This window comes from Setaria italica, chromosome I (genome assembly GCF_000263155.2).
Source record: "Setaria italica strain Yugu1 chromosome I, Setaria_italica_v2.0, whole genome shotgun sequence".
In the NCBI taxonomy this organism is placed as follows: domain Eukaryota; kingdom Viridiplantae; phylum Streptophyta; class Magnoliopsida; order Poales; family Poaceae; genus Setaria; species Setaria italica.
In genome coordinates, this window is record NC_028450.1 from 2,475,030 (window position 1) to 2,489,554 (window position 14,525).

At 45.2% G+C, this 14,525-nt stretch overlaps 4 protein-coding genes across 4 annotated transcripts; 1 reads left to right on the forward strand and 3 right to left on the reverse strand.

The window, feature by feature from the left end:
• Positions 1-1,802: 1,802 nt before the first annotated feature.
• On the reverse strand, positions 1,803-2,551 carry LOC101776128 (mavicyanin-like). The gene is made up of 2 exons (XM_004954562.1): positions 2,338-2,551; positions 1,803-2,206 (listed from the first exon to the last, which is right to left on the reverse strand). Exons 1-2 carry the CDS (start codon positions 2,549-2,551, stop codon positions 1,803-1,805), a joined length of 618 nt encoding a protein of 205 aa, XP_004954619.1.
• Positions 2,552-3,513: 962 nt separating this feature from the next.
• LOC101774895 (protein phosphatase 1 regulatory subunit pprA) lies at positions 3,514-7,374 on the reverse strand. The gene is made up of 6 exons (XM_004951332.3): positions 6,943-7,374; positions 5,762-5,992; positions 5,433-5,579; positions 5,218-5,360; positions 4,977-5,091; positions 3,514-4,113 (listed from the first exon to the last, which is right to left on the reverse strand). The coding sequence occupies exons 1-6, from the start codon at positions 7,255-7,257 to the stop codon at positions 4,033-4,035; spliced, it is 1,032 nt and encodes a 343-aa protein (XP_004951389.1). The 5' UTR covers positions 7,258-7,374; the 3' UTR covers positions 3,514-4,032.
• A 122-nt stretch (positions 7,375-7,496) lies between these two features.
• On the forward strand, positions 7,497-12,138 carry LOC101775306. Its single transcript, XM_004951333.2, has 3 exons — positions 7,497-7,681; positions 7,782-7,970; positions 11,801-12,138. The coding sequence occupies exons 1-2, from the start codon at positions 7,569-7,571 to the stop codon at positions 7,933-7,935; spliced, it is 267 nt and encodes an 88-aa protein (XP_004951390.1). The 5' UTR covers positions 7,497-7,568; the 3' UTR covers positions 7,936-7,970; positions 11,801-12,138.
• A 406-nt stretch (positions 12,139-12,544) lies between these two features.
• Positions 12,545-13,578, reverse strand: LOC101775971. Its single transcript, XM_004951335.3, has one exon. The coding sequence runs from the start codon at positions 13,536-13,538 to the stop codon at positions 12,918-12,920; it is 621 nt and encodes a 206-aa protein (XP_004951392.1). The 5' UTR covers positions 13,539-13,578; the 3' UTR covers positions 12,545-12,917.
• Positions 13,579-14,525: the final 947 nt, after the last annotated feature.

Sequence of the window (14,525 nt, forward strand, 5' to 3'; positions counted from 1 at the left end):
ATCAAAAGGCAGGTGATAGAACTTTCAATATATATTTTTAATGTGGATATATATATTGGGAATAAGGAGCACGTTTTTGGAGAATAAGAAAAATAATGTGTTCTTTTTAAGAAAAATAATGAGTTCTTTTTTTTGAAGGGACTGGATCCCATTTATAAAAGCTGGGCTTTTACATCTGGCACCCTAGAGAAAAAGAGAATTATAACAAAGTCCAAAAACCCTATCCTCCAGAAGTGCAAATTTGCGTACAAGACCCTAACAAAGATCAAATTTAAGAACACAGTCCTTGGATCTTCACGCATTGCTCTTGGACGCCGCACGTCTTCCGGATCCGCCGGAGTCGAGGAAGAAGCACAGCACCCAAGAGACAAGCTCATCCAAGACACCCAATGTGACCTCCCCGTTGTAGCCGCAAGTCGTCTCCCCTCTGGCGCTCATCAGCCGTCGTCGTCAAGGTCGAGGAAGAACATAAAACCGGCAACACCAACAGCATTGATGCCCCAGATGCAGTCCACCGCTGTTGAACCTGCTCCTGAGGTCACTAGCAGCCCAGATAGTAGCCCCACAAAAGGGAAATCCAGTTCACCCTCAGTTGAACCAAAGGGGAACACTAACCTTCACATCAGAAGAGAAACAGACTGACCTCACAAGCCCACCAGAGACCTCACCATCACCGGGGAAGAATCAGAGCTTCCTATGGAGGGAAGCCGCCATGAAAGCAATTATTAGCACCTAGACTATCTACCCTAGGCCTAAACTATACAACACTCGCCAGATCTAGCTTCCCCTCCCCCTCCGGCGATGACGAGGCCGCCAGGGAGGAGGGGCAAGCAACAGAATCGAGCTGAGGTCAAAGTTTGCTTCTCCACCGCCGCTGGCTACTGTAGCAGGAGAAAGGAAGAAGAGTTCGTGAATAAATAATGATTATACTAATATTAGAGATAGAAAAAAAATAACCCGATTCTATTAGGTCTTAAAATTTGTGTCGTTGATTATACTAATATTTTCATAATTCAAGATTGATTTATCACCAATTCTATTATGCCGTGCTAATATATTTTCATTGAATTTCTTGAACTAAAACAATTCAAAGAATCAATTGGTTACTCCATCATGGTCTTGGCTAATTCGAACTTGGCCCATCTCTCTTTCTTCCGGCCTGCGTATCTCTCTGTCTCTTTGGGCCTAGCCGCCCACTACTAAGAGGTGGCCACCTCAAAAAAGTTTTTTATGGATACGAAAAAGCTGGAAGAAGATCGATTTGGTCTACAAACTCGCGCTACAGGATTTTATAAATTTTTACGAATCCATTACGATTAGTAACGGAGAGTTTCATGCGTTCCACATTTGCCCCTTTTTTGGTTGGTATATATCTACCTGCCTGAGGCAGTGAGTTTCGTCTTGCAGCTTGATTATCTTTGAAATTTCTACTTCACTTGTTCGACACAAATAAACTTTTTATGAACTATGGGATCATGGGAGATTATGTGAAAAAAAAGAGTGAAAGAAAAAGTTGGTAAAACTAAACACAGACCACTGAAACACTGACATTGTGGATCGAAGTCCAAATACTAATTACAGAAAGTCCAGATACAAATTCTAGATACAAACATTATTCAACATGCAACACGAAACTACATTACGACAACACTGATTGATCAACGTACGAAGTCCTCATCAGCAACCTGATGAACATGCGTAATTGAAAACAGCAACAGGAACACACACACACGGCACTCCAAGACTCAAACCACCGGATCAGAGTGCTTAACAACCTAACGACACAATGCTACTGCAGTTGCTCAAACGAGGCCGGCTGCGAGCGCCAGCGCGACGGGCGCCAGGACGACGACGGCGTGAGCTGCGGAGGACGGCGCAGCGAGCGTCGCGGCGGCGGCGGAGTGCTGGTGCTGCACGGGCGACGTGCCCGCCGCCGCTGGAGGTTGCGACAGCAGCCACGGCGACCACGGCCCGGGCGCCGCGGGCCACGGGGCCGGCGCGGCGGCGGCGGGGAGGACGTCGATCATGAGGCGCTCCCCCATGGCGCAGCGGCCGCGGTCGGCGCTGGCGAAGTAGGCGGGGCCGGGCGAGTTGAGGACGAAGAGCGTGGTGCCGTCGTGCGGCACCGCGTTGGGGGCGGTCTCGTTGCAGTGGTAGTACCCCGCCTTGCTCACCATGATCGCCGAGTCGTTCCTGTACACGAACTCTGCCGGATCGAAATAAAGGTGACCAGCAACAAGAAGAGAAACGATGGCGGAATGAGTGATCGCGAAATGCTAACAACAAGCAGAGAATTGTTGATTGGCTATTGGTTGAACGTGAGACGAAGTCGGTTACCGATGGAATCGTCGACGTAGAAGGTGATGCTGGAGGCCCAGTCGGCGTAGTACCGCTCCTTGACCTCCGGCGGCGGCACGCGCCACCCGTCCGCCCCACCGACTATATACGGCGTCCCTTTCGCCGCCACCGCCGCCTGGAGGCAGACGGCGAGGACGAGCACGCCGACGAGCGCGACGAGACGGCCGCGAGTCATCGCAGCAGCGGCAGCCATGGCCAACCGAGGAACGACGTGCGGTGGTGCTCCGGAGGTTTCTCTCAGGCTTTAGCGATCTCGGATCTTCGAACAAGAAACTGATGACGACGAATTGGAGATCGAGGACGAGACGCTCGGGAGGGTAGGCAGGGCAAGCTGGGGCTTGATATATCAGGGAACGGGTGGCAACGACAGGGGAGGGGAGCGTCGCCGTGCGTGGCCTCGAACGGGCGCCCGTTGCCGATGGGCGGTTGCGTTCACTCGCGCGGAGACGACGAGAGGGGGAGTGGGGGAACGTGGTGAGCGGCGGCAGTTCCAAACTTGGCATTGGCGGCAACTCCGACAACTTTTTTTTAAGGCAATTCCGACAACTGACTACGAGAGATAGATGTTCCGATCCACTACGGCGACATTCAGGCCCAAAAGGCCCACTTCTTCAAGCTGGTAGGCATCAACAACTTGGTCAAAATCTTAAGGAAAAAGTCCCCTCGTCTATTCACCTTGTCCACTAAACCTCTAAACAAAATTTACAAAGTTTTGACTCATTTTACTTCCCTGAACTATTTCGTTTAATCTAATCTACCCTCTAATTAGATTTTTCTTTTTTTCTGTATGAGTTGAATTTTGATGCTAGAAAATTATACTAACATTTTTTTATGGTTATTTTCATAGGTTAGGAATATTTAATACGAAATCGATCTTAGATATACAACATTGTACGAAAACTAACCATAAAAAAATTCTAATATATTTTTCTAACATAAAACATCATGTCCGACCAAATCTAAAATTAAAATTCAATTTGTACGTGAAGAAACAAAAAATAAATCTAATTAGGGGGTAGATTGGACCAAATAAAATAGTTTTGGGAGTAAAGTAAGTCTAAATTTTTCTTAGGGAGTTAAGTGGACAGAGTAAATAGGTGAGGAGAGTAAAATTGACTTTTTCCTAAACTTAATGGCAAAAGCACATGTACGAAATTGGTCTTGTAAAAAAGTTGCAGGTCATCACTTCAATCCTTGCAAATTGGCGAATTGTCATCCAACATACATACGTGCCTACTTTTAGTAACATACAGATGAGCTGAGCTGCTAAGTGCTAACTGTTCCTCATCTCATATTCTTATCAAGGTAAAATAAACAGCGTGAAATAAAGCTACAGAGAAAGCAAATGCAGCATCTTCAAAATAGCAACATGGGTTCACATCTCTGCTGGTTCAAGCATCAGTCGTTCATTATTTGGTTACCGATCACTACTATTCAGCTCGTAAAGGCTTACATGCATATCCTGCCTGTCCAGCTTCTCCAACCCCATAGGCCGGGCAGAGTTGGCAATGGCGTGCATATCCCGTGAACAGCAGATAACTGGTTCCTCAATGTCTCTGAGCATGATCAAAAGACTCAAACAATTCCTTCACAGAGCTCAATATGCCTTCTCCAGCAGGAAAAAAAAAGAACAGGCATACTTTGCCTGAGTATCTATGCAACGATTCGCCAGTTTCATGCTATGATATCGGAATCAATTTGCTCAAGATTTGGAAATATTTTCTTCAATGTGGATGAGTAATTTGGTGTTTTTGCCTGCAAAAATGACAAAAAGGAATTAGTACATCAGACAGTGAGGGAATAATTTTGTCATGGACTCTACTAATTGATTGTCATGAAATCAGGATCATGGTATTAAGCTCAAACACAAATATTTGATTATGTCAATACATGTTTCACTAATAGCCAAAAGACATTCTCCGTGTTTAATGGTGCAAGAAAGTTTTAGTACACATAGCTTCCCACACTCAACAATGCACATGTTGTTATCTTCGTATTTCGTTATTACACTTTATGTGAAATTTCGAAATTGCACAGCACATTAAAGAAATGGTACGATGAGTAGCACCCGAATCCAAATGTGGATCAAATTCAAGCAATATATACAAAGATACAGAAACAGTACAATGGTCAGAAGCACCCCACAATCAATGAAGTGGAAGCCATCAAGGTTGCAACTTTATAAGTGGCCCAATTCAGCGGAGGGTAAATACTAAGTACCAATGTGCTACCTCAGCCAAAGTTAAAAAGCTTTTGTAGCTCATTCAGGATGACAGAACTAGTAACATGTTTTGCAATTCATTAACAGTTCTATTAACGTGGACATTTCACAGTACCACTGAGGTTTGCAAACTGCTCCTCAAGAATTCAAAAATCAAGCTGTGTTTTCAATAATATTCACCAAAATGTTTAATTTCGTGAAAAGTTTGGACATAGTATCAACAATAGGGCATAATCACAGCAATCTTTAATAAGAAAGATACAAGTAGCAACAATAAAGGACACATCAATTGATGATAAATTATACAGAGATATGTTCAGGTCATGGTACATCTTGACGCCCTTTCTGATTTATAAGAGCATTCAATGAATAAATATAAAAGATGCGAAATACTTACACAGGGATTTCGCTCAAGATATATGGTTGTCAACTTCTCCCGTGAACCAGCCAAAGCAGCCTCTATCCCGTCAAGTGATGGTATTTGGTTATCATTCAACCACAGGTCCTCCAACCTGTATAGAAAGTTGGGATGATAACAGAAGAGTCAGAGGAAGTCAATTTATCCTGCTGTTTATCTTTGTACTTTCTTAGAATTTGGTGCTGAAAATGAGAAGCTCGATCACATGGTATCATGTTACCTGGTTAAGGTTTCAATATTTTCTATAGTGGTTAGCTTGTTAGATGAAACATCCAAAACACGGAGGTTCTGCAAGGTAGAGAGGCCTTCCATCTTTTGAATGCCATTATGGCTAAGGTACAGTTCCTCTAATGCAACACATTCCTGAATTGCAAAACAGATATATTAACAAGCATCAATTAGAACAGGCAAACAGGAAATGTTATAGTAAAGTACCTGAAACCCATCCATTGAAGTTAGCCTGTTGCTTTGCAAACTTATTTTCTTGATCAGTTTCAAACCACACAAATTGACAGTTCGAATTCGATTTCTTCCCAGCCATAGCTCTTGTAGATTTGTCAAGGTTCCAAGATTTTCCATCACCTGAAATAAGATGAGCATGTAAGGATGTAGGAAATTACAGGATCTAAACAAACTCCGTACAGAATATGTCATCAGACATGGCTTGGTTCACTGGCCAGAGGACCTAACTTTCCATAAAACAACATGGAAGCACTCAGTTATGAACACTAGGAATCAAGTACAATTTACTCTACAGAACTTACCCTTAATCCGTTGCTACCAAGTTCAAGAATTTCCAATGCATGGAAGTGTTCAAGTTCTTCCATCTTTGGAACTTCATTCTTTGAAACATAAAGTTCCTTCAATGTGCTGGAAACCTTGGACAGCCCAGTCAAGGAAGATATCTCATTAAAAGATACATCGAAAATCAGAAGACCCTTGAAGATGCTGGCATCAGGAATCCTTGTAAGTTTGTTATCTCTAAGGACCAACTCCTGAAATATGAAATGGGAGTTAGATACCATTATAAAACTACTTCCCTATTTCTAAGATAAATCAAGTGATTTTTCCAGAATGCATTAAAAATTAAAGCATCAATAAAGTTGGAGCAGAAACAAAGAAGTTCATCAATAAAACAAAAGGAAGAAAGGCACTTAAAGCCTATATGCATTGTTTTCAGCACTACGGTTCTCAAGCTTACTGAAGGAAAGGGTGGTGTTCCAACTCTGCCCATGGCAAATGCTTGGGTCATGTTGTGAAAGTATCAGGACAGTATAACAATGCATTCAACTGTTATTGGGTCCTCTAAGTAACCATAAGAAATACTCCATATAGTTGTCTGCAAATCTGCAAATTTTCATGCAGTGTGCTAGACCCAAATTTAGTCTCCTTGCTAGGTCTGCTCGTATTGTAAGGATCTAGCTAAAATTGTATGAGTAAACACCATTATGGCTGCTTGTTCTTACACTGATTGAGCCAAGTGGCTACATAGTACAATCGATCACCTATTAATACCAATTATCTAACTTGATACCTAATACTACTGGGGACTAAATGGCTCAGTGATGGGAATGAGATTACAGGAGCACTAAAATCTGCACACAAGTTTCTTAAAAATTTCTATTTCTCGTCACACCAAAACCATACACAAACCCTCTCGTTTCTCTTATGAATAGTATACAATGCATTTAATTTTGGCCCGTTTAAAACAAGTAACATTAACAATAGAATGGTAAATGAATAGTTATTGATCACATTACCAGGTATCATGTAAATTTTGCTTTCCTGGATGACACAGATTGGCGGTCATACGAAAATGACGATTTATACTAGAAAGAAATTGCAGGAATATCCAACACAGCATCAAATAGCCGGAACTGAACATCTAGGTTCGGATTGGCCCAACAAAGCCTCGCAACCACACATTCCTCAAGGCAGTAATCACCTGCAATCCGGCGATTGCGTCCCATGACGAGAGCGGCGCGACGGCGTCGTCGTCGAGGAGGTTCTGACGGAAGGAGATCTTGCGGAGGCCGGCGAGTCGGCCGATGCGTGGGTCGACGGAGGTGAGGCGGTTGGCGGTGAGGTCGACCTCCTCCAGCGTGGGCGGGATCTCCACCTCGCTCAGATCGTGCAGCTGGTAGCTCGTCAGGTCGAGGCACAGCACCGGCCCCTCCTGCTCCTCCGTCTCCATCTTGGCCTCCGCCTCACCGCTGGCAGCCGCGGCCTGCGGATTGCCGGCACCCTCACCGGAGGCCATGGGGATCGCGGGCTGAGCGTGGATTCAAGTTTCGAGAAGCTTCTGGAAGAAGCTCCGGCGGGGTGAAGACAGGAGAGGAGTGTACGCAACTGGGGTTTCGCAGGGGAAGGAGAAGAGAATGATTCTCTAGTACGCCAGGCCGAATGATATTTGGGCCCATTAATTGGGCTGACAATAGCACCATTGAGGCTCAACTGGAATGATAATTTAGGCCCATCTACGTCTTGTCCTCAAATCGCAAGGTCCAAAACCCTAAAAACCCACAAAGCCTCGCCGCCTCTCCGCCGCGACCTCACCGTCCCCGGCAAGCCATGGCGTCGCGCCTCCGCTCCTTCGCCCGCCCCGCCGCCGCGGCCTTCCTCCGCTCCGCAGCCAGCCGGAGCCCCGCCGCTTGCCTCCCCCGCTCCCTTGCTTCCGTCCCCAGGTAAGGAGTGCCTTCCATTTTCACCACGGGACTGCCTGTGAGGCTGTGAGAATGTTTTCAGATTAGGCGTCGGTTTACCTGGGGTTTTCATGTGGTGCAGGGCTCCGGCCGTGGTGCGGCAGATGGCGCTGGCGCGGTCGCTGCAGCCGCTGCACAGCGCGGTCTCGGCGGCGCGGCTGACGTCGCGGCTGGGGGCGGAGGTGGCCCGGGCCGTGTCCCAGGGTACGCTCTGCAGCTCCTACCCGGGAGTCTGAGTCTGATACAGTCTTCTAATCTGTGAAACGCTACAGTGAGTTGTGGCTGCCCGATTGCTTGCTTGCTTGTTTATTCTTGTTTTGTGTTGTCTGTCTCGATTTAGAGTGATTTGCTTAGCTTGGTGAGATCCATTTCGCTTGGGTCTATGTAATTTTTGTTCGGTTGTCCATTTGGGTAGGAATTCAGGGGCCAAATCCTCTTCACTATTATAGGGAAGCCATCGGTCCAAATACTTTTCCATGCCCTCAAGTGCAGATTTGCTTCAAAGATTAATCCTAGGGAGATTACTGATGATTTACTAAGACGAATGATGCGAATTTTTGTTCAGTATAACACACCAACCACATGCGCAAACATGCTTCTATGTTTGTATCTTTGATGTTGTACCAACTTTGTTAAATAATTGTATTTGCTTTATCTAAAACTGAGCATTGCCCAGGTACGGTGGTCTTGCAACATAGCCTTTTCTTCTTTTTAGCTTTATATGGAAAATTCTTAACTGAATTTGTGCTGTAACCTGAACAGAATCACTAGTGTAGCACATGCTGACATTTATTCAGGACATATTAGCCATGAAATTTCTAGCGGTTCCTAAGTTGTACTAGTTTCTTTTGATGATATGCTATTATCAAAGAAGACTTGGAGTAACATAATATTACTAGGCAGACCCAATATACAGTTTGACACTGATCTTATGGCAAATTAGTCGGATATTTTTGTTATAAGACTGGGCATGTGTGCTTGAAATGGAATGGGGCACTTGGCCTACAAGCTAAAGCAAATGGCGTGCCTTTAGATGTGCATGTTACTGCATATCGTTTAACAGAGTTTAAGATATCAGAGTTGAGAAGAAATGTAAAGCCCAAATGCCATGGGATGGAAATCTTCAATAAAACCTGATATGGCTCTGGGGTTCATACTTTTGGAATATAGACATATAGCTCACCCTTAGTTTTCATGTAGGAGTCGACAGTGGAAGGTTGTGCTGAGTCGCTGGCCACTTTTGTAGTTACCGATTACCTTGATGCCACATATGCCCATGATAGATTTATAACAGGAATGAAAAGTTGAACTTGAGAAGTTATTTGAATAAGATTGATAAACTGTGTTGTCATCATGAAAAAATTAGTTAATTTCACACAAGGACAGCTATTCACACCTAAGTATCAAGGAACCACAATTCTTGGGATCAATTTCGCAGAACTACCAGTAATTGTGCTACCTCTTTCACAGACCTACAACAATTTTGCTAGGCCCACATGTCAGACACAAGTTATGTTTGGACTCACATGTGGTCTTGTGTGGCTAACATGCGGGTCCATGCAAAATGTTGTAGGTTTGTGAAACTAAGGGAACAAGTAGTTGTAGGTCTGTGAAACTGATGTCAAAAGTTGTAGTTCATTGATAGTTAGGCTTGGATAATTGTAGTTTTTGTGAAAATTAACTCTAAAAATTTCTGTTCGTGAAAATATAAACAATAAAAGGATAACTGATGCGTGCTAGCAGTTTTGTGGATGCCATCAAAACATTCCTGATTTAGCATATTGACCTTTTCAGTTTTTGTTAGGCTGTTAACGTATTATTCTGAGCCATTTTAGTTATTACTTTAAAGTTTTCATTCTTTGTCTAGTCCCCCCCAACCCACCCACCCGCGCGCGCGCACATTCTGGTTTGCCAAGTCGGTACAACATTGGGTCTATGACCTATTTGGTCCCTCGACTTTCACCCTTGTTTTAACTTTGGTCCTCCAAGTTCAAGGTAGTCCGGTTTTTGTAACCTAAGGGTGTGTTTGGTTTGGGGGTCGAACTGGGTTGGAACGGGTTCGACCCCCATCAACTCGCGTTTGGTTGAAAATGCATCTGGGTTGGGTCGGACCCAGGAGGGAATATTCCTCCTAGATGCAGGTCGAATGCATCCAACCAAAACGAGCGGACGCACTCGACCCAGATGGACGCCGTTTTTCTCCGTTCGTGCGACAGAGAGGGAGGGGCGCCGGCCCCCGCAAGCTCCAGCTCCGCCGCCAGCCGGGCGAGAACGAGCTCCGCCGCCGGCCGGGCGAGAACGAGCTCCGCCGCCGGCCGGGCGAGCTCAAGTGGGGAGGCCACTGGGAGGCTGCCGGGGAGTCCGCCGCTGGCCCCCATGAGAACGAGCTCTTCCGCCACCGGGAGGCTGCGGGGGAGGGCGTCGAGGAGGCCACCGCCGGGGAGGGCGCTGGGGAGTCCGCCGCGAGAACCAGCTCCGCCCAAGTCGTCGCGGCCTTGGGGGGAGAAGATAAGGCCGGCTGCAAGGGAAAAAAAGAAAAAAAAAGGAAAAGGAGGATGTCACATGGGACCCATGGATGATAGGTGGGATCCATGACTAACGGTGTTAAAATGGCATCCATCTCAACCCTCTCAACCCCTCCAACCAAACAAAAAAATGGAACGGACACATCCCTCCTAACCAAACACGAGATGGGTTGAACCCACCCAGAAAAGTGTGATGGACCCAACCCATTCCACTTGGTCCCAAAACCAAACACATGCTAAGGTTCAAACCCTTTCAAGTTTATTCCTAAGTGGAGGACATCAGCTAACTTATCACACTGCACAGCTTTCTCCCACCAGCATTTTCCCATCTTCTCACTCTTGAATCATTCCCGTTAAAAGAATTAAAGTATCACTGCCACTGTGCCCTATTAGCAGTATCAGGACTCTTGAGTAACACCATCCGCCTCCCACTCGTTTCCAAGTGTCACTGCCGGACACCTAAGAAATTTCTTCAGCATTTCTTATGCTTCACAAATTCAAGTGATGGTTGTTCTTTTCTGAGCTCATGAGGCTTTTTGCTGAAGATTGTGCTTTCATTTTATCCTCTAGATTTGGGTGGGTTTAAATTTCAAGTTCTCTGGATTTCTGGGTTGGAATTTTCACATATTAGTCCCAAATGTCAGGGTGGGTATACACAGGTACTCACAGGCCCACCAGATAAAGTTGCGCTTTTCCCAACTTGTATGATCAGAATATTTGTTAACCCATAAAATTTCCAGTAATGGAGCTATACCATACGTAATGAAAAATAAAATAAAATAAAACATTATTCTGGTGATTGTAGCCTATCCCCAGCTTGCGTGAAACTAAAAGGCTTTATTGCTGTGGTAGCTGTTAATGTGGAAATTACAGTGAATACATGATAAATCCTACTAATTTGCAAGTCAAATTGGTTGTCAACTAAATTCTGTTCAGATGTGGTGTATTGGAGTTGCTCTTTTACTTCTTACACATGTGATTATATCAAACTTTCACATTTGGTACTCTAGATATGTTATGTCCGTGTCACTTCTCAGATCTAGCTGCCCTATGTGCCAAATGAATCTTTATTGTAGACTTTTTAAACATACATCCTATTGCTTGACGTTATATTATATGAATTATGAGAGAACAGTTTGCTTAAAAAATTCCATGCTTCTGCGCCTTTTTGAATCTGTAGCTATTGTTAAATTCCTTCACCGAAACTTCCATTTTGCATCAGTCCAATGTTGGTGTGCTTTGCCGGAGTACTCTCTAATTGAACTCTTTCACTCAAGTTCACAAGCACTTTAGTCAATCTTGAATTATTAGTGGATAACAATGGACATTTAGTTATTGCCTTATTGGTTTCTGAACTTGTACTGATATATATGGGTCCCGAGTCCTGACCTCCGATTCATCCTATAGTAGCTTTACTTAAATTTAAGTTCATTGTTTCTAAACCTTTCCTTTGTGTTTTGAACTGCAACTGTCATGCTTTATTGTAGTGCTGCTTCTCATGTTGTAGGGGCACGGATGTATGTAGATGATTTCACTGTCACAACCTGAAACTTATGTTTTCCCTGATATCTTGCAGAGACCGGTCTCAGTGTCCCTCGATAATGAAAGAAACTGCTCCAGATGGCAGCAGCAGCAGCAGCAGATATTTGCAAGACTTGATTACATTCAATAATCATTTTGTTAAATGGTTACCTTATTTATTCAGGGGCACCTACATTGTGTTATATACTAGTGGTGCACGTTTGACATCGAACCTTAAATCTATTTCTGGTAACAGTTCTTTTGAATTCCATTTCAGCTCAAGGTTTCAGAGAAAATAGTCACCTTTTGTAAACGACTTGGTCTAATTGGATCAATTGCTGTTTCATCCATCTCAAGAGCTAACCTTGCTGGTAGCCGTTGTCGGTCTTCTAATTTGGTGCCCCTTGTTCTTTATGCATTCTTTATGCTTGCGTTCTCCGTTATCGGGACAATGGCATCAGCTGAACCTAGATGAGATTTACTCCCTCTGTCCCAATTTATCCTAATTTATAGGTGGTTTTGGTTTTTCTAGGTGCATAGTTTTAGCTATGCAGTTAGATATATGCTTGTGTCTAGATACAGAGTAAATAATATGAATTTAGAAAAGCCGAAATGACATATAATTTGAAACGGAGGGAGTACATGGGAGGACATTTCGGTGAAAAAGTATTGGATGAAATGTTTGAACGGAGAAATTTTGTTGCCAATGTTTCAGTTTGTTGCAAGTGTTTTCTTTTCGCTAGAACGTACTGAATGATGTAGTAAATGTTTAATATGTGCAAAGACTGTTTGTGGCAAATTGAAACAAAATTTCAAATTTATAACACCTCGCCCTTTTTCCCTGGAGATGTAACTGACATCTGATTGCAAATAACAGCACACGCTGGTTGTACGCTATAGCAATAGTTTGGTTTATTTATCGACAGCACCATAGGGTAAGACAAGCTGGTTGGCATGGAACGAGAAGATCAGGCTTTTCACACTCCCAAGGTCAGCTAAACGAGTTGAAAGACGCAAACAAAAGCCCATCCAAAAAGGTCTAAACTCCAACAGGCACTGCAACCTGGAAACCAAACAAAGCTACAAGGGAGGGGAAACAAATACACATGGACCTACACCCTGAACTTGCGAACAGCGCTGGCTGGCTGTACACTCTTTAACCAGCGATCGATCTAGTTGGTCGCCACCTGATCGTTGCGCACGCCGGCGACGAGCGCCGTGCAGCCGGAGCTGCTGGCGGCGGCGAGGGCGTTCTTGGCGCCGCCACCAATGTCTCCCGGGCCGTCGCTGAACTTCGGCGACCTTGGCCCCGACCCCGAGAGCCTCCTGACGATTAAAATCACGGCGTCGGCCTGGAACAGCGCGTGGTGCGTCCTCCCGAAGCCGTTGAACCGGCGGCACACGGCCATGTGCGCCGCGAGCGCCGCCTCCCTGTCGCCGCCGTTCTTGCCGGCCTCCTCGGCCACGGCCTCGGCGCAGAGCCCGCACACCCACCGCCCGGAGAACCGGCGGCGCACGGCGCCGATGTACGCCGGCGTGCACTCCTCCGACATGCCGCAGCACTCGCACCGGGCGTCCTCCACCTCCGCCGCCGGCCGCGCGGCGTCCCGCGGGTCGCCGCCGTCCTCCGCCTCCCTGTTGTCGTCGTGGTCAGCGACGCAGCTGCGGAGCTCGTGGGACGACGGGGTCCGCTGCTGCCGCCGGTGCTCGCCGCTGCCGAAGCTGCCGATGATCGTCGCCAGGAGCGGCGCCACGGCGGCCGTCATTGCCGGTGCTTCTCCATTGGGCGCCATGGGCAGTCTGTTCAATTTCTTGACGTGTTCGCGTGTGTGTTGTTTGCTTCGTTTAAGCGAAGAGGCATAGTACGCCATGGCACCTATTTATAGAGAGCTTGCAGGGAAGAAAGTGACCGTGATCTCGTGATCTCAATTGAGGACGAGATTGCAGAAGACGAGGTGCCGCCTCTAAGCACTGGATTTTTGATACGAGCACAACTTGTGGCTGAGGTGCGAGGCGCGTGCATGCTTATCAGTGATCAGCTTATCATTAGGGTCGTGGTGCGTCATGATTGGCGGCACGAGTAACATGAACATGAAGGTGCCTTTGTGCCAAGTATCTGCTTTCGACCTGGGGGTTAGGTTTTGATCTCACGTACGTGATGACGTCTAGGTGTTGCAGGAGGAGGAACAGGTTGTTAGTTTTAATTTCTTTTTATTTACAAGGAAAAAACTATTCCTTAATCAATTGAAATTTTGTGTCTATCAGTCACCTGATTTTAATTACATATTGTGTAGCCTAAAATCGCATATACAACTGGAGATGTGTAATTGTGTAGAAGCTTCCTGTACTTTGACCTGCATCCAGAAATTACCACTTGAGTAGTTGAGTGCTGATTAAACAGGTGAGAGCGAGGAGCTGATTAGAGTGGTCCTATTTTCAGGCAATCGGCAAGTCTAATTTTATGAATTTCTCCTCTTTTTTTATATGTATAAGCACATTACTAGAACAGTTTTACATTTACGAAGAACTGCAAAAACCCACATGCAATTTAATGGAGTTTCTTTTTTATAAAACCATCTGCAAGCCATTGTGTTACCACACACATCCAAGTATTTATTTTCATATTTTTCCAATAGCACTTGCATAAGTTAGTGCACACATTTTACCATGTCTCACCTTTGTCCATTTGTGATCCATGGTGGCGTACCGAGATTAGTGCTAGTTATATATTTTGTGATTCAGAAGGAATTTAGAGTGTGATGACCACGAGAACTGCAAAG